Source organism: Pituophis catenifer, unplaced genomic scaffold (genome assembly GCF_029215685.1).
Source record: "Pituophis catenifer annectens isolate HBS135680 unplaced genomic scaffold, rPitCat1.0.hap2 SCAF_1, whole genome shotgun sequence".
Classification (NCBI taxonomy): domain Eukaryota; kingdom Metazoa; phylum Chordata; class Lepidosauria; order Squamata; family Colubridae; genus Pituophis; species Pituophis catenifer.
Window position 1 is genome coordinate 321617215 of NW_027256881.1, and position 20945 is coordinate 321638159.

The window sequence follows — 20945 nt, forward strand, 5'->3', positions numbered from 1 at the left end:
ATTCTGGGAGTTGAAGTCTGCCAGACTTAAAGTTGCCAAGGTTGGAGATCCCTGGTTTAAACCATTTAAATAGCAGCCAATAACTTTAAATAATTATTGGCTGCCCAACTCCAAAGGACTTTTATTACTCTCAAACTAAGTACAGAAGAAAACAACTTACCTTTTCTGGCAACTGTGGCAGACTGGAAGAAACGATTGGAGCCAGTGCCGCCTTTTCACTTTCTCTGTTGCCCAGCATTACAGCTACTCTCTCAGCAAGGGCTTCATTGACAAAACGCCTTATCATTTCAGAATCTACTGGGATGCCAGTATCAACAAATAGCTGAAAACCTTTAGCGCCTGCCGCTTCAACTGAAGATGGATCAGAACACAAGCAGAAAGTCAGCTTTAAAAGTTGTATATAGTAAGATCTGGATATGAAGAACTTTGAACTATATTCCTGATTTTCAGTTGTTTCTATTCTCTGCTATCCCAAAACTGATCCTGAGCCAGAGTATTGTTAGGAATGATATGAGATAAAATGCAAGGAATGGAATGATATCCCATTTCCCCTTTATGCCTTTCTGTTTATAGAAATAAAGGGAGACTAGTATAGATCTATTTCAAGCTATTTAACTCTCATCAGATAGCCATACCCTTACTTGGATTCGAACTTGGGCTGCCTGCATATTAGGCAGTTGTATGAGCCACATATATATTGCTGTAGTCATATAACACAAATTATATAAATATAATTTATATTATATTTATAAATATAAATATAAATATAAATATAAATATAAATATAAATATAAATATAAATATAAATATAAATATAAATATAAATATAAATATAAATACATGCTTCATTTTCTAAGAGAGAACATGATCTGACAATATAATGCACCAATGTTTTATTATGTTGGGTTGCTTGGAGCATGTTTCTTATTGCTACAGAAACAAAAACGTGGGAGGAAATGTGTTGAAGCCACAGCACATGCTTAAAAAAACAGTAGAAACCAGGTGAATTGAGGAAAAATCCAATTTATCAGATTCAGTAAAAGCAGGACTATTCACCGATCAAATTGACTATAGGAATCTTTTTCCTGGACACCTTCTGTAAAAGTTTGCCACCCATTCTTCTTTAACCAGGATAAGAAAGCTGGTATTTTTACTTACCAATGTCCGAGGACACTGCTTGGCTCTCTTCACTCTCTGATGAGCTTAAGTTGCGAATCACCTCTTTCTGAGGTGGATACATTCCGCTGATAACTCGTGCCATTACTTCTTGTTCTACCCTGATGGAATAATAATGTTTGTATTTTCTCTAAGTACAATTAAACTGTTCAGCATACGGAATACAAATAGCTAAGTTAAGTAGTGTTAGTTCATGGGTTTAAGATTTTCTTATATAAATAATTCCTTTTTCTTGCCTTTCAAATTCTTCATTGTCAACCTTTCTGTTTTTATCTACTGCTATCTATCTGCCCCTTTAAAACTTCATTTTCTATCAGCGCTGTATAAAGTTCTCTCTCAAATAAGTAGCTTCATCCTCTTATTGTCACTGATGGTGAAATGTATTCTGAGATATTTGTCTGATTACGTGAATTGACTACAGGTAATCCTGGATTTACAACCATTTGTTTAATGTTAGTTCAAACTACGAGAGTGTTGAAAAAAGTGACCTACATCCAGCCCTTGCACTTAAGATCATCAGTGTCCTAGGGGCTTTTGACAGGCAAACTGAATGGGGAAAGTCAGATTAGCTTAACAGCTGCATGATTCACTTAACAACTGGAGCAAAAAAAAAAAAAGTTTTAAAATCAAACACGATTTGCAAGTGCATCACTGGTCATAATGACAGATGCTCCAGTCCTAATTGTGATTGTAAGTCAAGGACTATCTATACACGTGTTTGTTTGTTTTATACATCATGAAAAATCAAATAAATGTTACAAAGCATGAATGGGATCGAAACATAATGATCACCATTTCATGGTCATTGAGAACTCACCAACTAATCAATTTGTTTTCCAAGATCTCTTGTTTTTCTATTATCTCATCAAGAATATCAGCTGAAACTTGGTGTGCCGGAGCCACTGGTGGAAATGGAGGTCCATTATATTTTGGAGAACTGATGTCTCCTTGTCTGCTAAAGTGTAGGAAAGGTTCAGAGAACTGTGACATCCTGTCATTGTCTCCTTCTTCCTGATGGCAACACAGCCAAACAACATTCAGCATACTTTCACAGTCATCATTGCTTTTGAATTCAGTACATTCTATTTACCACATTAATAGCAACAGCACTTAGATTTAGGCTTTACATCACTCTCTGAGAAGTTTACAGTGTGAGGATATTGACCCTGACAATCTGGGTCCTCATTTTACTGATGTCAGAAGGATGGAAGGCTGGTCAGTATCGAACTCCTGGCTGTGGGCAGAGTTAGCCTACAATACTACATTCTAACCTCTGAGCCACTACGGCTCCTAATAATAGAGTGAATATAAAACCCCAGACTGAAAAAAAACAGCAGAGCTTATTCAGATTTTAGACACTCTAGGGCAGAGCTGTCAAACTCCCGGCCCACAGGCTGGATGCGTCACGTGCTGGCCACTCTCATGCCTGGTTTAGCGAAGGGGAAAAAAGTCTCGATATGTCACGTGATACCACCATGACGACGTGAGTTTGACACCCCTGCTCTAGGGTCACATCCTGGATGACCAGTTCTAGAGTTTGATCTGGGCAGATGGAGGCATTAGAGCAATCGAGATAGTTTCAAGTTAATATTCATATGGAGAGGTAAAAAGCTTAAAAACTAAGAGAGCTGTGTGATTACTTGCTTGTTTTGGTGATACCATACTTAACTGATGTGATGGGACCCCAATTACCTATAGGTGAAGTTGCATGCATCATCACAGAAGGTAGCATACAAATTACACTACAAAACAAAGAAGTAGCAATGGGAACTAACAAAGTTAAGACCAGTGAAAGAACAAAACCAGCATTAAGATGCATTACCAGGAATGCATTAAGGGATTAGGAGAAAGCAATCTTATTCTTCACTCATACGTTCTTTTTAACATGAAGTGAATAGGCTGCTAAACATTTCATGGACACTTGCATGCTTGTACTTTCAAAAACCTGTTAAAAAATGTTCCTTAATGCTTTAAGTATTTTTACATTTTCAAATATCAGTAAGTAGACTTTCAGATTAAAACTATCTCTTGTGTATTATCCAGCTTGATTTTGAAAGGTTTGTTATTATAACCCAGCGGTCTGCAACCTTAAGCACTCAAAGAGCCATTTGGACCCGTTTCCCACAGAAAAGAAGCCACAAAACCTGGGTGGGCGTGGCCAACTTAATGTCACTCACTTCCACCAGTCACATGACCCCCCCCAGCCACACCTACCCAGCCGGTCATTAGGGCAGAGAACCAATTGTTAAAAAACACCGGGAACCACAAAACCCTTTTGACATATCTCTCTCTCCCTCCCCTCTCTGTATCTCTCCATGTCTCTCTCTCTCTGTATCCCTCTGTCTCTGCCCTGACTGCTTCTCCATCCCCTACCGTCACCTTACCTTCTCAGGCCAGGTAAGGAGTGACTGGGAGGGGAGGGCGAGGTGTGGGGCCAGCCAGTGGTGGGATCACCTGACAGGGTGCCACAGCAGAGGGCCCAAAGAGCCGCATGTGACTCCGGAGCCGCAGGTTGCTGACCCCTGTTATAACCGAATGCATGATAAAAGTAATTCCTGAAGAAATGGGGAAGGAAGAAATTTCTTTCACATCTTATAAATTGATGTCTTAGTGTCTTTTAATGTTATTTCATAAGCTGCTTTTTTGCATAAATTAATACTAAATGATTAAGTAAAGGCATCATTTAAGTAAAACGGATTTTTACTAGCAGGAAGATATTGCTTCCTACAAAAATAGTGAAACGTTACACATTTAACTCATAACCTGCTTTTCCTCTAGGAATTTAAGGTAGCAGGATGACGATGATGTTAGACAGAAAAAACAAGCCCATCTGCCTCCATTACCATACTGTTAGCACCAATCAACGATGATTCTGTCACTTTAAACATAAACACAACAGAAGCACAAAATGTGATTTGTTTCTATTATAATAGGCTAGCATGCATTTAATAATGAATCATACATGAAAGCCAACAAGCTGCAATGGGTAAAAACAGCAGTGTTTAAAAGCTACTTTTTTATATTGCAAGATAAGAGTATCCAAAAACTGACCTGAGTAATATCAGTAGCATCAACAAAGTTAGCACCTGGAAGTTTTAGCTCTTCATCTTGAAGCAAGCTGTCTTCTGAAGTGGGCTACATAAAAGACAGATTTCAGTTATCTCTCAAATTTAGCTACAAAAGTACAGTAATAGAAAATGAAAGAATGTGATATTGGAGGAAAAAATAAGGTATGTGATATGAGTGTCACATACAATAGATGGAAACAGGATGACAGCCTATAAACAAAGTGATTTGGCCACATAAAGACCAATGAGAATACTAACTGATTGCTTAGGAAAAGTTTTGTTTGTTTTAATAAAGATTTAAGCATGTCTGTTCATGAATACACATGGCAAAGAAATAAATCTAAATGCATAATTGATTTGATTATTTATGATGAAGGACTGAGAGAATTAGTGAAGGATTACAGGATGAGGAAAAATTCTCTGATATAAGACAGACCATTTTTAATAAGGTGATGAATGTGCACAGAAGAAAACGAAAGTAATGAAAATAAGAAATGACAGTAAAAAGTTGAAGTCCTGCATGAAAATAAAAACAAGAAATATGTTTCAACACAATGAATGCATATTTTATGTAATACAGAATTAGAGCAAAAATGAGGATAAGAAAAACCATTGTTCAATGTGAATAGGAAGAAAAGGATAGTTGCAAATAATGTAGCAGAAGCAAATCACAATTAATATTAAGGCAGAAAAAATGTAGTTAATCTGATAAAAATAAGATTTGTATTAAAAGTGGATAAAAAAAGCTAAAGGAGACCCCCAACAGAATGAATGACATTAAAAATAAAAGTGATAAAATGACTTGGGTTGAAGGCACGCAAATGGTGGTAGAAAGATAGAAAGATAGCGTAATACATGATCAACGAAGATGAATGAAAATTGAGAAAATGTCTTCTGTCCATTCTGTTATTTAGAAGTGAGAGCTGAATACGTCAGAATGAACAGAAAAGTTGAAGCAGTGGGAATGAAAAAATCTGTATGGTAAAATGAGAAAAAGTCAAGAATTTGGTTTGAATAAAGTGAGGGAATATGACTGTTTTTATAAAATACTCAACATCAATCAGTAATCATCTTGGTCTTTCAAATGAGGACATACCATCATATATAAAGGCTTTCTTTATAAGAAATTAATCAGGTGAGGCATATTAAATTAATGTTAAATTCTCTTTTCAGCAATGACCCTTTTGCAGTATTAGACAAAGTTTGCTTATTGGAAACCAACAGATACCTGTATTGTAGCCTTTGCAGGACCAGGTAGTAAAGACACCTGGTTTTCATTTGTAGTGTCACTTGAAATGCTGTCAATATCAATGTTAGGTAGTGTCTGCAAAGAAAGATCACAAATTGAGTTTTTCATTTCTGAAGTGGATACAAGCCACATCTCAATCACACCTTGTATCATCTATGCTGTGGCAATGGATACACAAATCACAAATAGGTTATAATGTATTAATACAGGTAGTTCTCGACTTACAACCACAGCTCAGCCCAACACTTCTGTTAAGTGAGAATTTGTTAAGTGACTTAAAAGTTAAGTAACTTAAGTTAAGTTAAAAGTTAAGTAACTTAACTTTGTTAAGTTTGCCCCAGTTTATGACCTTTCTTGCCACAATTGTTAAGTGAATCACTGCAGTTGATAACTTAGTAACCTGGTTGTTAAGTGAATCTGGCTTCTCCATTGGCTTGCTTGTCAGAAGGTTGCAAAAGGTGATCACATGACCCCAGGACACTAAAATGGTCATAATTATGAACCAATTACCAAGCATCTGAATTTCAATCACATAATTGAATTCTAGACTTCTATTAACTCTAAAGTGTGACTTCAGAAGACTATTATGTGTTTTGGAAAACACAACTGTTTAAATAATAATAGACTAAGAATATCTCAGCTAAGTCAGCTTAATTTGATTTTATGAATATTCCCACCTATACTCCCCCTTACAATTTCCCTTTCAAAAATGGTGTGTTCTTTCTGTGGTCTCCAGATACAAAAGTGGGCACTGTGCTTTTCTACCAGAGAGGGACAGAAACAGAGGACAATACATTTTTCTCAAAGTGACTATTAAGTCACTAAATATTTCTTATTCTTTATTCCATACCTGCATAGTTAGTCTGGGAGGATCCTTTTTCTCTGACTTCATTTCTATTATTGTGACACTGGGCTTGTTCACTTTTGACTTTGGTGGTGGGGGAGAGGAAGGGGGAAGAACAGAGGTTGCCACAGTAACAGGATGGAATTCACCTATCTTTATTTCTGGAGGCTGAGGTGAGATGAGATTGATCTGTTTTTGCCCTATGAAAGTTCAAAACAAAAGAAAGCAATGAAAATGATCTTGAATGGATTCTAACAGGAACAAAACTATAGGCAAAGTTAAAATTTTAAAAAAATGATGAATCTGATAAAAAGATATCCAAAGAAAAAGAATTATGGGAAATTCAAAACAAACTAAAAAATTGCAACTCGATATACAAATGTAAAACAAGATAGCATGACAAGCACCTACATTCTTTTGTTCATGGAGGAAAAGACATAAATCAGAATTTATGGTAAAAAACTAGAAAGTACCTTGGAGCTTATCTATTCAATTCTCTTGCTGTATCAATGGCTATACATATGAGGGCTAATCAAGCAATATTCAGAGAGCATTATTCAATATTAAATGGAAGAGGGCTGTTTCCTTCATGATCTGCTTATCACCTTCTCAGAGAAATCTCATCAGCCAATGCTGTCCTAGAGAGGCCTATCGACCCATGCAAATATTTTAAGGCAGGCCAATCATTTCAGTAAAAAGACAGTTCAAATTCTTCAGTCCCTCAGTTTCCCAGATTAATCAAATCTGAGGTATCTGGAGATTATGAACACAATTCTATTTCATAATTTTCAAAGTGGAAGTCAAATGACTTTTCATTTGACAAATGACTTTTCCCCTCATTTGTGGGAATTTCGACCTTTAAGAACATTATCTATCTATCTATCTATCTATCTATCTATCTATCTATCTATCTATCTATCTATCTACCTATCTATTTCCCAAATCCCTTACAGAGTGACTCTGAGAAGTATCAAATTAAGACTTGCCTTGGCATTAAAGATAGTCAGAAGGAAAAAAAAAAACACTGAATCTCTAGAGTTACCTGATCCGCTTTTCGCTAAACAAGGTCTGTTTGAGTAACTTTTAAATTCATACCTAATGGAATTGCCATTGGAATGAGATGACCTTCAAGAGAACCAGATGCTTCACGAATCGCCTTTGTTGGGCTGAAAAGATACTGTAGTTCCTGGTGAAAAGCAGATACTAATTCTGGCTTCTTAGAACTGATAACTTTATTGTCCAGATGGGGGCTGGTCTGTGTCCTGGTAGATTTTACTTTTGTACCTAGTGAAATCAGATTCATTATGTATTCACGCACTGTGCAAAATCAATTCTGAAGTAATCCATAGTTTTAAGAAATCACAACTGTGCTATTAACAGAGCATCCTGCACTATAAGCTACTGTGGTATCTCAGTACTCTTTGTTAATTGGTTCCGTCAGGTCCGATGAGTACCAAAAATCAAATTTTCCCCATAAGGAATAATATAGTGAGTCATAAGGCAGCCGACAATGACAGGTTCTAGCTTGTGCATTGAGTACCAAACAAACAATGAGTACCAGGACAAAATTTTCACATCAAAATGCACTGAGTACCAAATTTGATGCCTTTCAAAGCAGTTGAGTACCAAGATACCCACTACAAATTCTAATGCTGTGTTCAAGCAACATGCAAAACTAAACAAATAAACCACATTATAGTTTAGCATGATAAATGAACCAAAATATTTTTTTAAACACACAAAAGCTTTTAGAATAGGTTCGGGTGGTGTTCAAGCAGATATGGGACTCTTGTAGCACTCTCCTAGCCCCCAATTACAGTTTCTCAGCCCCTGAGATCTTGCTGATAGATTTGTTTCACAGAGCCAGTAGCATAATTTCTGCCTCCCCTGCTCTACCTTCTTACTTTCAAAAATGAAAGATAGGGATAGAAATGGGAGCCTACTGGGAAGCAAACAGCTCCCACTCCCCCCTCCTCCCCCACAAACAGGCCCAAATCATGTCACTGAAATTCAGCAATTTTAATACTAAAAATTAGCTGTGGAATTTTGGCTCATGTGATGGAGGGATGGTAAATGTGGGAATGGAAATATATGACTACCAGAAGGGTCTCCTTTCCATTTCCACCTTTTAATTTCTCCAAACCAAAAAACCAGGCACAGCCCCTTCTGACAGTTTCTTACATTCCTTAGAAGTTCAGGAGGTAGAGCTGTGAACCCTGCTCCTTTGCAGAAAGCAAGCAAGGCATGTTAGCTGGTTCTGCATATGCATCCCAAACATTCTTAACGTGGAATGACAAAGCTGTTAGACAGTCTGTGTCCTGGTAAATTTTACTTTTGTACCTGGTAAAATCAGATTAATTTTGTTTTCACACACTTTGCAAAATCAGTTCTGAAGTAAGCCATAGTTTAAGAGGGAGTCAAGCTAGTCTCCAAAGAACCTGAGGACAGGACAAGAAGCAATGGATTGAAACTAATCAAGGAGAGAAGCAATCTAGAATTAAGAAGAATTTTCCTGACAGTGAGAACAATTAATCAGTGGAACAACTTGCCTCCAGAAGTTGTGAATGGTCCAACACTGGAAGTGTTTAAAAGAGATTGGACAGCCATTTGTCTGAAATGGTATAGGGTTTCCTGCCTAAGCAGGGGGTTGGACTAGAAGACCTCCAAGGTCCCTTCCAACTCTGTTATTCTATTCTATTTGATTTGCCCAGTTATTTCTGCAGGAAGGAGAATGGTAGAGGGACTAACCCTCTCCTATGACCTACTTTGGCAAGAAATGCTCCATTTTACAGAAATCAAAGACTGCCCTTCTTCGGGAGAGACAGAACGATTGGCTCAAGAGATTTTCCTAATACCTAATTATTATTTTTATTATTAGTGTATAATATAAAATACAAAAACACAAAAGAAAATAGTAGGAAAATAAGGGAGGGAGAAGGGAAGGGAAAAGTGTAGGGAAAAAAGGAAGAAAAGGCATTGACTTCCGATTCCCTTTGGTGCAGTACAACAAGATAATAGCATCAAACATCAACTTTTTACTTTTACATAGTAGTATAAACTAGCCATTTCTATAACAACAAAGATATTTTCCTAATTCTTTATATTAGCGTCCATTTTAATGCAGGTATGGTGGCAAAGATAATTAAATAAACGTCATGAATATGTTATTTATCAGAAATAGCTATATTACTCTACAGAATTTTTACAAGATCAAGGTGGAATAAAACATATCCTAGAATAGAAAGTCAGGCTGTTTGAAATGTTCTTAAGGGAAAAAGAAAATAAAACACTACTTACCTTTAACACTTTCTATTACTTTTGGTCGTGGAGGTTTTGATTTGGGAGGTGGAGAATTGAAGCGCAGATATGGAGATTTCTTCAGCGTGCTTCTGTGACCTTGGTAAACTGGCCTACCATAAATCTGAGAAAGATACTCTTCATTTTGTGCTTCCAACCTTGTTTTCAGAGAACCCTGCTTAAAAAAAGAAAAATCATTCTGAAATTTGACTTCAGGTAAGTAGATGGTTAAATAAGAATCATTATAATTAGCCAGCTAAATCTGGAGTTAGGAGATAGAAGGCCACATTTATTGATTTATTACAATACAAACAGTCCTTGACTTACAACAGTTCATTTAGTGACCATTCAAAATTACAACAGCAGTAAAAAAAGTGACATGACTGTTTTTCAATGACCGCGGGACACTGCAACTGTCATAAATATGCCAGTTGCCAAGTGTCTGAATTTGATCGCATGGGGATGCTGCAACGGCCAAAAGGATGGAAAACAGTCATAAGTCACTTTTTCATTGCCATTGTAACTTCAGACAGTCACTAAACTGACTTACAGTCTTTCGTTTAATGACTGTTCGAAGTTAGGGAAGCACCAAGGCTGGGCTCTTTTGGCACCTAGGGCATTTATCCTCTACTTCAACCAAAAGTCCCCACAATTATTGCTAAAGGTTTAGCAGATAAGAAAAACTGTCTTCAACATGACCACTTGTTCAGTGACAGTTTGAAATTATAATGTCATCCCCCCAACCAACCAACCTGTGTTCTCTTGCGTGTGCCCACTCAAGCACGTTCTGCTCATTCAAGGTCCATCGGCCCACCTGCATTCTCCAACACCCGCATGCTGCACCCTACCCTCACCCCGCAGCACCTGTGCAGCCCCACTGAACTCCTTGCCCGAGACTCCTACCTCATTCCTTTTAAGTTATGATGGCAACCAGGATTGCTGTTGCTAAGTGATGTCACCTGACATCATGCTTTACAACCACATTGCTTAGGGACAGCAATCCGAGTCCCAATTGCCATCATAACCTGAGGGCTGCCTGTGCAAGAGGCAAATTCCTCATCTTCATGAAGTTCCTGATCTAACGGCCTCTGCTGATTCCAACCTGAACTAGATTTAACCCACAATAGCTCCCATATAATGCATTCTCACTTTGTCTGGCCGTTTTGGAGACGGCTTTGCTGTAGGCAAAAGTCTTTTTGGGGGGATTCTTTGACCATAATGAGATTTTGCATAAGTTTCTCTGCTGGATGTCTTGACGGCCTGTTGTGCCTTGAGGTAGTCCTTCCTTGCCATTTCATCCTAAAAAGAAAGAGTAAAAGTAGAAATAAAATGATAGCCTTTAGATTAACATAAAGGCTGATGGAGTTTTAATGGGTGACCAACGCTTTCAACAATAGTGCTGACAGTATCCATAGGAAGGCAGGCAATTAGTATTATGATGCAATATCATACAAGATTTAAGGACTTGTGCCTAATATCACCAATGGCGTAAAATAAATTTGTATATTTTTTTTAAAAAAAATGCTGAAGGCTCAAAAAGGAAGTACACTGCTTTTACCAGTTTCTGTCCTATCATTCTACCAATTTTCTACAGTCTAAATTGTCATAAAGGCTATGCAAATAAGCAGCACTTCTACAACTTTGCAAAATTCTGCTGCTGCAGAATTTCCTATGCAAAATGTTGCTATTTTTTTTTTTAAAAAAGAACAATCTGGATAGTTATTAATAATTTAGTGAAACCCCAAGATTGTTAATCTAACTTTGCTTTTCTACAAAAGTAGGTATTTCCTTCAACTATATATTAAAGCACTCAAATCAGTCCAAAGAAAGGGGAAGGGAGAACTTATTTGTCCATACTTTGTAATTTAGGCAGTCTTTAGTATAATTTGCTACATTTGGAGGAGCCACATATTCACAGATAATGGACAGTTCTACAATAAATTTTGCACAATCAAGTGGTAAGGACTTTGCTGTTATAGGACTTTGAATTAAAAAACTAGAGACAGCCAGGTCTCTTAGCATTTGCAAAAATTCCAAAGAAATTCGTAAATTGAGATGTGAAATGTCTTTCTTTGGGAAAAGATCTAGAGAATCAACTAGCAGAGTTGTATTTTGCCACAAATCATTCTGTAAACACACCTGAATTTCCATGCTGATCGTCTTAATCCATTCGTCTACTGTCTTCCTGATCCTTATTTCCTCTAAGACATCTCTAGAAGAGAGGAACAGCAGTAGAAAATTGGAGGATCATACCATCAAGAATGAGAAACGTTGGTTTAATAAAGAGTTTGAAGCTCATACAGTTGAGAGAAAGACAGAGCTAGAAGTACCACTAATTTGTGTGTGTGCGTGTACACCTTAAACCAGGGGTCTCCAACCTTGGCAACTTTAAGACTTGTGGACTTCAACTCCCAAAATTGAAGGGAGTTAAAGTCCACAAGTCTTAAAGTTTCAAGGTTGGAGACCCTGCCTTAAACTATACAGCTAGACAACAGAGTGGTAATCATGAAGCCCTGAAATTTTTATTTTATTTTTTTGAGTTCTCCTACCCACCCACCCCTATCAATCAAATCTGAAACTCCTGAAATTTGTCTGTGATCCATTGATAAACAAACTTAAAACTTCCTACAAGTTGTCAGGGATAAATGAAGCAACTACAACCACCCAATACAAGGATCCCATCTTCTTGTTTGTATGATGTCATCGTATCATGCTCATATTTATTGTAATTCCCTGGCCATCCAAAATAAAGGCATAGAAAACAATTGTCTACTTCTCACTTATCTCCCTTCCATTTATTTTAACTATTTAGTTAAAAACAGTCTTGGATGAATATCATACTTTCTTGGATCTCAGGAGCTTTTAATCCCACTGATCTAGATCTATTATTGGAAATGCATGAAATAAGGTTTATGTGACAAACCTATCTTCAGAAAGTCAGGGTTGCCAAGGCTCTACGCTTTTCACCTTTAGATCAAAATGTTTCTAAATATTTTCCTAGACATAGATAAAGAGTTGGTCGAGTAGCTCTTTTAATTCATGTTAATGATATGACTTGAACTTTTGGGGGTTAATTTTACTATATAAGTGATGTATTATTTTATACTTGTTCACAATTCTGAACCTCCCTTACAAAGGATGGAAACAAAATTCATATTAGTCCATTTTAAATGGTTGTAATTCTGAAGGGGAAAATAATATTCCTAGAACAAAGAAAATGCAAACTCAAAATACAGAACTTTACCGATCTGCTGTCAGCTCATCTATGAAGGCATGCAAAGCATCAGCATCCTTGGCACGAATAATGGCTTCCAGGTTTTCTTCAAGAAGCCTTTTATTCTTGCGCACTGTTCTTAGGATCTTTTCAGCATCTCTCAGTATAGATTTGGATGCCTTGTTTGACTGAAGAATGGATGACTTGGAAAGTTGCTGAAGTTCGAGAAGATTTCTTTGCTGAAATCCAAATAAAATCTAACAATGCAAGGTACGTTGAATTTTATCTATAAATGCTCCCTACAAATTAAGACGGTAAATCAGCTGCAGCCATAGTTTCTTCTATGGTTTTAGAATGCTGCAAAGAATCGGCAGATCTTGTAGCATACGTGAGAAAAGAAGCACACCTGAGAAGGCAGAAACCCACACTACAAGCACAGAGTACTCATACAATACTGACTTCCCTTTTTTATGCAAGAAGTTCAATTTTTAATTATCAGAGAAGGGCTTACTTTTGGGGGGGGAATATGAAAAAAGCAGAAGAAAGAATAACTACAATAAAAGAATCATTCTTATATGCAGTTTGGAAAGAACTAAATATTATTTTAATTCTTTACATTAATGTTTACAACTTGCAATATATTACTTGATCTTGAAGTGTAATACAGTCAGAAAAAAACAGCAAAGTACAATAAAAATCTAAACATTTTTAAAAGGTTCAACTAAGTGCCTTGTATAACAGCAAAGTATATTTTTGTATTTAAAACTAAACTAATGGTTGATGCTAGCCAGCTCTGTGAGTAGAGGACACTGATCGTCAGAGATCTGTAAGCAAGGTGGCCCTCTCTATATTGCCATAAAATACTGCACACCTCTTCTATCAGTGAAATGAGAAGAGCTTCTTTTGATACTAGCACAAAAGTAAACTGAGAGACGCACTCAAGGAAATTGCCAATAGGAACCTCCAAGAGTAGAACCTCTTGGAATAATACTATTTTATTACATGACAAATTCTCTATGGACATAAAAACATATATAAATATTCCTGAAGCATTTGAATAGAAGTACACTAACCCACAAGAAGCATCAGAAGTCCATTGCTATATGTTCTACTTGAAAATTAAATTTTGTTTGAGTTCCATGGGCTTGCAAAGATTTAGTGAATCAATATCATCCAACTTAAAGGTAAAGCATCTTCAAAAATGTAGGAAAGTCAGGGATTTATGCCTGCATCCCACTCCAAACAGCAGCGTGGCTATCAGATGAACCTTAGGGATCCACATCCAGGGACTGTAATTGAACCCATTACCTAGTTGCTCCCTGTCATACCTCAGTTTGTGGTGGCATCTTGAGAAGGACCTCTGATGAGGGGACAGGTTGATGAGAAGAGAGGTGGTCCTTCCTTTTCTCAGCTTCTTTTGGGTATGAGGTTGTCTGCTGTTTAAGAGAAAAGAAAACTGATGCCTCTGAACAGATATTTTAATGAAGAAAACAAAGAAGGCTAGCTACAGAAGAAGACACTAAAAGAAAACCAGTTGCAAATCCTTCCAGGTTATCAGTTCTCTTACAGTACAGAGAAGTAGCATGTGGGTGAATTTGAAGCAGAAGAACCACACATTGTCTTAATTACATAGGATAGATATTAGATTAACAGTAGTTTGATGGGTCGATATTGGCTTTGCTACTGTATCTGGCCTGCCAGCCTTGCACTGGTTGAAAGGAGCAAAATTCTGATGTATCTAAGAAGCAACCATAGTTGGCGGATACAAGTGAAATATTTGAAATCCAGTCCCAGTTTTTAAACTTCGACATAACTTACCAATATAGTGAATTTCAGCAGTTTCATGTTCTTAAAACCTTTAAAAATGAAAATTCAAAATCCCTGCTAAATAAAATTAGAGGCCTATCTAGCTTACCATTCCGTTCCTAAAGTTGATAACCAAATCCAGTGCAAAGTCGATCAGCAAGCATGAGAGCAATAGCACTTTCACAGGAAGTGAACTAAGAGACATATCTAATGCTTTTTATATAGGAAATAATATACAGCCATCATGACTAATAATTTAATTGCAGGAATAAAAATTCAAGCAGGTGATAATACTATGGTGCAATTACTGTATTGCTCATTTTAATGAGGCAGCATGAGTGCCTTCAAATTAAGAGCCATTGAGTATATGGTATAAAAAATAAACTGAAGCAGAACCTTCACGAAGTCATTCATGTCTGATTTCCACTCCTTTGCGTCCTGTAAAGTATAAAAATGCATTATAGAAAGGTGTCTACACAGATATACTACAGTTCTATACCACAATGGAGGACAATTATTTATACAATTTATATTCTTCTGAAACCTGTGTAACATTCTTTCACTGAGAGGTTATATCTGTTTATTTAAGATACTTATAAACTGCTCTTCATCCTTTTCTATGCTAAGTCTAACATAACATGCTCAACTTCTAAATACATTTTTAATCTACTCAGAAGCTGTATCTTCTGAGTAGACACAACTAGAATGCAGTGGTGCACTGGAATGCAGTCATGAGCACACTATGCCCATACAACATTGTTATTCCACAAGCTCCACTGGTTGCCATTAGGCTTCAGAGTGCTATTTAAGATACTGCATGTTACCCATATTGACTGTAACTATTTCTTACTAAATAGAATATGTAAGTTTATGTGCTTATGAGGAAGTTTAAAAATGTTTATGAAGCAGTATTTTAAATTACAGTAAATATATATGCATGTCAAGATTCTTTACCTATTAATTTTTTCAGTAATGCACAACACAAAAGCATTTTTACCTGGAGGATATTATGCATTTCTTTTTTCAATTGCCCGAGATCATGAAGCACATCATCTGCTTTTTTCACAGTTTTCCCAATGGAATCAAGATCTTCACTTGCGCTTTTAAATACAGAAAATGCTGTCTGAGGAATGCTGATTCTGCTAAAAATATTTTTTTCAAATTGTCATTAATCCTGACTGAGATTAGAAATAATATTTAATCTTCTGAGATTTTCTAAATCAGTCACATTCAACCAACTGCCCTCCGGATATTTTGCTCTTTCAGAAATTACCAAGCTACATACTATAATACCATCCCATAGAGATGACAGCATATAAAATTTACCTTGTTTTGGTATACATAAACTCAAATAGCTACATGTATTTCTTCTCCAGTTAAAAAAGTTGTGAAGTTTTCCCTAATATGTAAATGTAACATTTAAATCATTGTAATACTGCTGCTCAGAAAGTAAAACATGGTTTATGTTTAATGCTGAAGGGTCTTCCACAATCAGACTTTTTCCAATCACATTTAAAAGCTAATGACTTGAAGTAAGTAGAGATGTGTTTCTCCACTTCAGCAACTTAAGCCTTCAGGCTGCCTGGGGAATTCCAGGAGCTGAAGTCCACACATCTTAAAGCTACTGAAGTTGAAGAACACTGAACTAGAGAAATACTTACTGCTCGTTCCCTAAATGCCATGGCACTGCCCGGTTGGTTACTTCTGAGGATGTGCTTGGATTTAATGGAGTTTCGTGTGCTTTCAGGATTTGCTCCAGAAGTTTCCCTCCACCTAGTGGCGGGGAAAAAAAATCATCCATATATTGCAATAAGATTCAGAGTGGGGGGACACAGATTATGCATTTTCAGTGAGGAGTACTTATTATTTTCTGAGAGAATTAGCATTTCCCATTTTAAAATCTTCTCTTGGCAGGTGCTTTCAGTTTTAGAATTGATATCTGGGCATGCATTTTAATCAACGTAAGCACATTTCACTGTATTGCCTCTGTAAAAAAGCATGCTATAATTTAATATGATGCTGAAAAATACCTTCTAGCCAATACACAGTAATTTGAAAAAATATCACATGTTAAATTGCAAATTAAGAATTTATGTAATAATCACCATATGTAAATGTAGAACAGGGCATAAAATGCACTGCACATGAATTAATTGCAATTCATGAAATTTAAACAGTCTGCACATAATTCATTTTCTAACTAATTTCAAAGAAGAAAGCCCAGAAAAGACATCTCTATGTAGATCCCATTGTGTAAGTAAGTCTAGTAAAAGGAGCTTCAATAGCATAGTCATGTCACTTAGAAACACTGTTTTAACACCATGCATAGGTTCCTAACACTGACATATTAAAAGTTAAGGTAATTTAAAGATTAAAGACACAACTGAAATACTTGAAAATGCTTCTAGAGGAAGAGATTGGGACGTCAAGTTTGAAAAGGAGCAATACCATGTACACAATTCTGTCTTTTATAAAAATGCTAGCTTCTTAGATAGCAAAAAGGTTTTATTTAAACTTTTCCCAAAGCTAGAATGTAAAGTGTTTTTTTCTCTCAAAGGCTAGTAAACCCAAAAGATGTTATATTATTCTTCTATAATTAACATACTAAGTGAACAATTAACCAAATAAAAGGAAACATTGCAACAGGTTTTGAATCTACATTTTCCTTACCTAGAGTTTTACCACAAGACACATTTTCTTTCTCTCCAAAAGACAGCTCTTTCTTTGCCATCTTTTGTGAAATTTGAGCATCTTTAGATACAGGCATAGGAGCATATCTCCGTGGTGCCGGTGTCTTCAAAGGGGATTTCTGTATATGAACACCCTGTTTTTCCAATTGCCGTGAATAGGCTGGAATATAGGAATATGAATATACACATTATAAGTAACAAAAATAGAATACTTTATTTTCATCCCATAAGAATTATGCCTTAGTCATGATTCTCTCAACTAATCAAAACATGTGTCAGATCTTTTGGAAGGTGAAATTAGGAATCTGGAGATAAGCAAGGGGCAAAGCTCTACAGCACAATGCTGATCCCAGGACCACATTCAGCCTGAACAAGGTGATCCAAAGTTTCCAAAATCTGGGAACTTTCAGTAATCAGAAAAGAGAAGAAGGGAGATTATCTAGTTTCTGCCTTTCCATGTTTTCCAGCCTTTGCCAATTTCATTCTAATTTGGAAGTTTAATATGTGAAAAGTAGAATTCATGCTGTATTTGTTGATTCAAATATTTAACTCTGTTTCCTCTCTATATAGAGGCTTATTTCCAGACATCACAACAATACATGAGATCTTGAAAACAGAACCTCCCCTCAAAAATGTTTGGTGTCTATGAGTGAACTATCAAATAGGTAAATCCACTGCTTTGTCAAAAAGAACCTTATGCAAATGTAAAGATGGCCCACTAATAAACTGTGTTTTGGCTATTCCAAAACTGAAAGGTGAGTGATGAGTGGACTATTGAAACAAGAGCTAGGCTTTCTTTTTCTTGTTTGTTTGAACTATCAATTACTTGTTTTTATGTTAATTTTTAAAAATAAACTGACATACAACTTTGCTCTTTGTTCTAAGTTTACATTAAATTTAAATATCAATAAATCAAATATGTCTCACCTTGTGTGTTTGCTGCCCTAGACAGAAATAAGTCCTCTTGAGGTGTGGTTTGGTTACCAAGCAGCTTCCCTGCCTTCACAGCATGTTTTGATAATTCTTTGAAAGGTGCTGCCTTAACCGTTTGGAAACCACCTGAATTCAGTGCAGAGCTAATTAACTGAGACTGTGCAGAAGAAATTAAGGGTTCAAAAGAGAAATGTCAGTCCCAATTGTGGTTGTTAAGCAAAGACAACCTGTACAGACTTCTGTAACAATGGCTCAATTTTGACTGCCTTATCTTAACCACAAACTGGTGTGTCATCTGAGCCTGGACTATTGGGTAGCATATGATTAAACAGTCCTCCAGGAAAACAATGTAGGGTACAGAAAGGACCATAAAACAGAGCCACTCCTGCACTAATACCTGAAGTGTTCCAACTTTGTTTTCATCCCTAAAGAAAAATCTCACCTACCGCCACACATTCTCACTCCAACTGCAAGGAAGGCCCCTTTTCTCCTTTTGTGGTTGTATGTAAGTAAACAGAAATTGGCTGTACAAAGCTGAATGCTCTCCTTTCTAACCCTACATTTTTTCACAGAAGAACTGGGTGATCATTGCCTTTACAATTGTTCATTTTAGTCTGTCTTTAAAGTTGGAAATAATAATTAATCAATATTTCTTACAATTGTTGATAAGAACATAAGAACATAAAAACAACACTCCCCAAAACCAAAAACGCATTGTTGAAATGCCTTGTGCTTTAGATAGTATTTTTAATGACCATGAACTATGCTTGTATAATACACAACTAGGTCAACTGAAAGATAATTAATTCATGAACAAGTGAAAGGCATAAGTGTTTTTTATCAGGGCAACCTGATCTACCCAAATATGGGATGGAGCATACTGCTTCCGCTTTCGCCTTTATTTCTTTGTCGGTAAATATAAATTCAACACAAATTGAAAGGCATTGGTGTTTAGCCACAGGTAAAAGAAAATGAGGGGGCAAAGCTTTTGAAATTACTCAAGTATATTGATAATCTATTAAAAAAGTGATAATTAAATCAAGAAATGGCTGGTCAGCTCAAGCTAGCTAATAATTCCTCATATGGAAATATGATTAAATGTACAGAAAGAACAAATCATACGTATGCTGTATATCTGAAATCCTATTTTTTTAAATTATAGGATATAAAGGTATCAATAGGGTTTCAATGAAGAAGGGATCATAAATCACAATGAACCATTTCCCCATCCATGATTCTGCTGGACAATATTTATCTCCCAGTGATAAAGAGAAGATTAAAATAAAATAAAATAAAATAACATAACATAAAATAACATAAAATAAAATAAAATAATAAATAAAATAAAATAGCAAAGTTCTGTATTTTATTGTTCTACCTGGATATTCATTTGTTGTTGCTGCAAATTTTCCAGATGTTGAATTCGTTGTTCCATGAAGACATTCATCTGTTTTTCAAGTTTGCCAACTATCTGATTGTTAGAAGATCCTTCAAGCTGTTGAGTCTTCAGACTGGCTTGCTGTTCAGCCACACGCTGCAGCTGCTTATCTGTCTCTTGCAACTTATTTAGCATTTCAGAAACAGAGTTCACTTTTGCTTCCAAGTCACTCTGGACCTGAATGAGAAAACCCAGAGTTTATGGGTCTTTTCATCTTAAAGTCAGACTAATTATCTCTTAGCTTTGGAGGATGCAGAATGATTAAAAGGTGTATATATATATATATTGGCTGGCTGGGTAAAGAATCAGCCAACTGGCTTTTAGTTTTTTAAACAATGTAGCTGTTTAAAAATAATATTTATTAAAAATAATAAAATATATTTATTAAAAGACTGCCAAAGGAACAAATGCATGACAAATCTTTCAGCAGGAGTAAAAAAAAATATAGAAACTTGTGACTATAATCTTTAAAATGCTATTTATGAGTTAGTAAGATTTTAAGGTGTATACTACTGTCTGAAAGGATTGAAGTGGATAGTTGGATAAGCGACTTTACATCCATAAACATTAAACCATTCCCCGTTATAGACCTTCCTCATCTGATTCTTGCTGGATCATAGCAACAAATTGCTTAATATTCCCACAGACCCAAAAAGAAAAGACAAAAGCATGACAACTCAGTATGCACATTTAAACATATGCTTAATCTGCTTGATGCATCCCATTCACAGGACTTTATTATGTTTTATTTAGCTACTCCAAACTGAAATTTATCACTCACTTTCAAAAGTGGGGCTGTGGAAGCAATAGCTGCTGCTGTTGCAGCTGCAATGGTTGTTGCTGAATCCATTTCACTCTGAATTGACTTGGAACTGTCCTTATCTGGACACACGTTATTTAGAAGGTTTACCTTCACTTCTTTAAAAACAGGAACATTCTGGATTCTGTATGTACAATATGGACATGTAAGGATATGTAGTATTTTTGAGACAATATTTTTTCTTTTTTAAAAGATATTTTCAGGAAACAAATTTCCTTTCACTAATAAAAGTAGACCATCTGGAGTTCTCTTCCCCATTTGGTTTCCTCTGCTTAACATTTCAGGCAGACAGAAGTCCTTCCTATCACCAACTAGCTAATCCCTTTAACGGGAATGCAAAGCTCAATGATATAATATGTTAACAAGCTTCCTCTCTATATAATTACCTTTCAATAAAACTAAAAACATAT

General features: G+C 36.1%; 1 protein-coding gene across 1 annotated transcript in view; it reads right to left on the reverse strand.

Annotated features, from left to right (window-relative positions):
• The window catches only part of KIAA0586 (KIAA0586 ortholog), a 67667-nt gene that overhangs the window by 40049 nt on the left and 6673 nt on the right, over nt 1–20945 (reverse strand). Inside the window, exons 6-24 of the mRNA XM_070936203.1 lie at nt 20497–20659; nt 19656–19892; nt 18272–18434; nt 17325–17504; nt 16316–16427; nt 15652–15793; nt 15051–15092; nt 14177–14284; nt 12879–13087; nt 11774–11846; nt 10784–10933; nt 9635–9809; nt 7433–7621; nt 6344–6537; nt 5473–5568; nt 4228–4311; nt 1994–2187; nt 1159–1277; nt 161–351 (exon numbers count right to left, since the gene is read on the reverse strand). Of these exons, the coding sequence (XP_070792304.1) occupies nt 161–351; nt 1159–1277; nt 1994–2187; nt 4228–4311; nt 5473–5568; nt 6344–6537; nt 7433–7621; nt 9635–9809; nt 10784–10933; nt 11774–11846; nt 12879–13087; nt 14177–14284; nt 15051–15092; nt 15652–15793; nt 16316–16427; nt 17325–17504; nt 18272–18434; nt 19656–19892; nt 20497–20659 (2821 nt within the window). The remainder of the gene's footprint in view (nt 1–160; nt 352–1158; nt 1278–1993; nt 2188–4227; nt 4312–5472; nt 5569–6343; nt 6538–7432; nt 7622–9634; nt 9810–10783; nt 10934–11773; nt 11847–12878; nt 13088–14176; nt 14285–15050; nt 15093–15651; nt 15794–16315; nt 16428–17324; nt 17505–18271; nt 18435–19655; nt 19893–20496; nt 20660–20945) is intronic.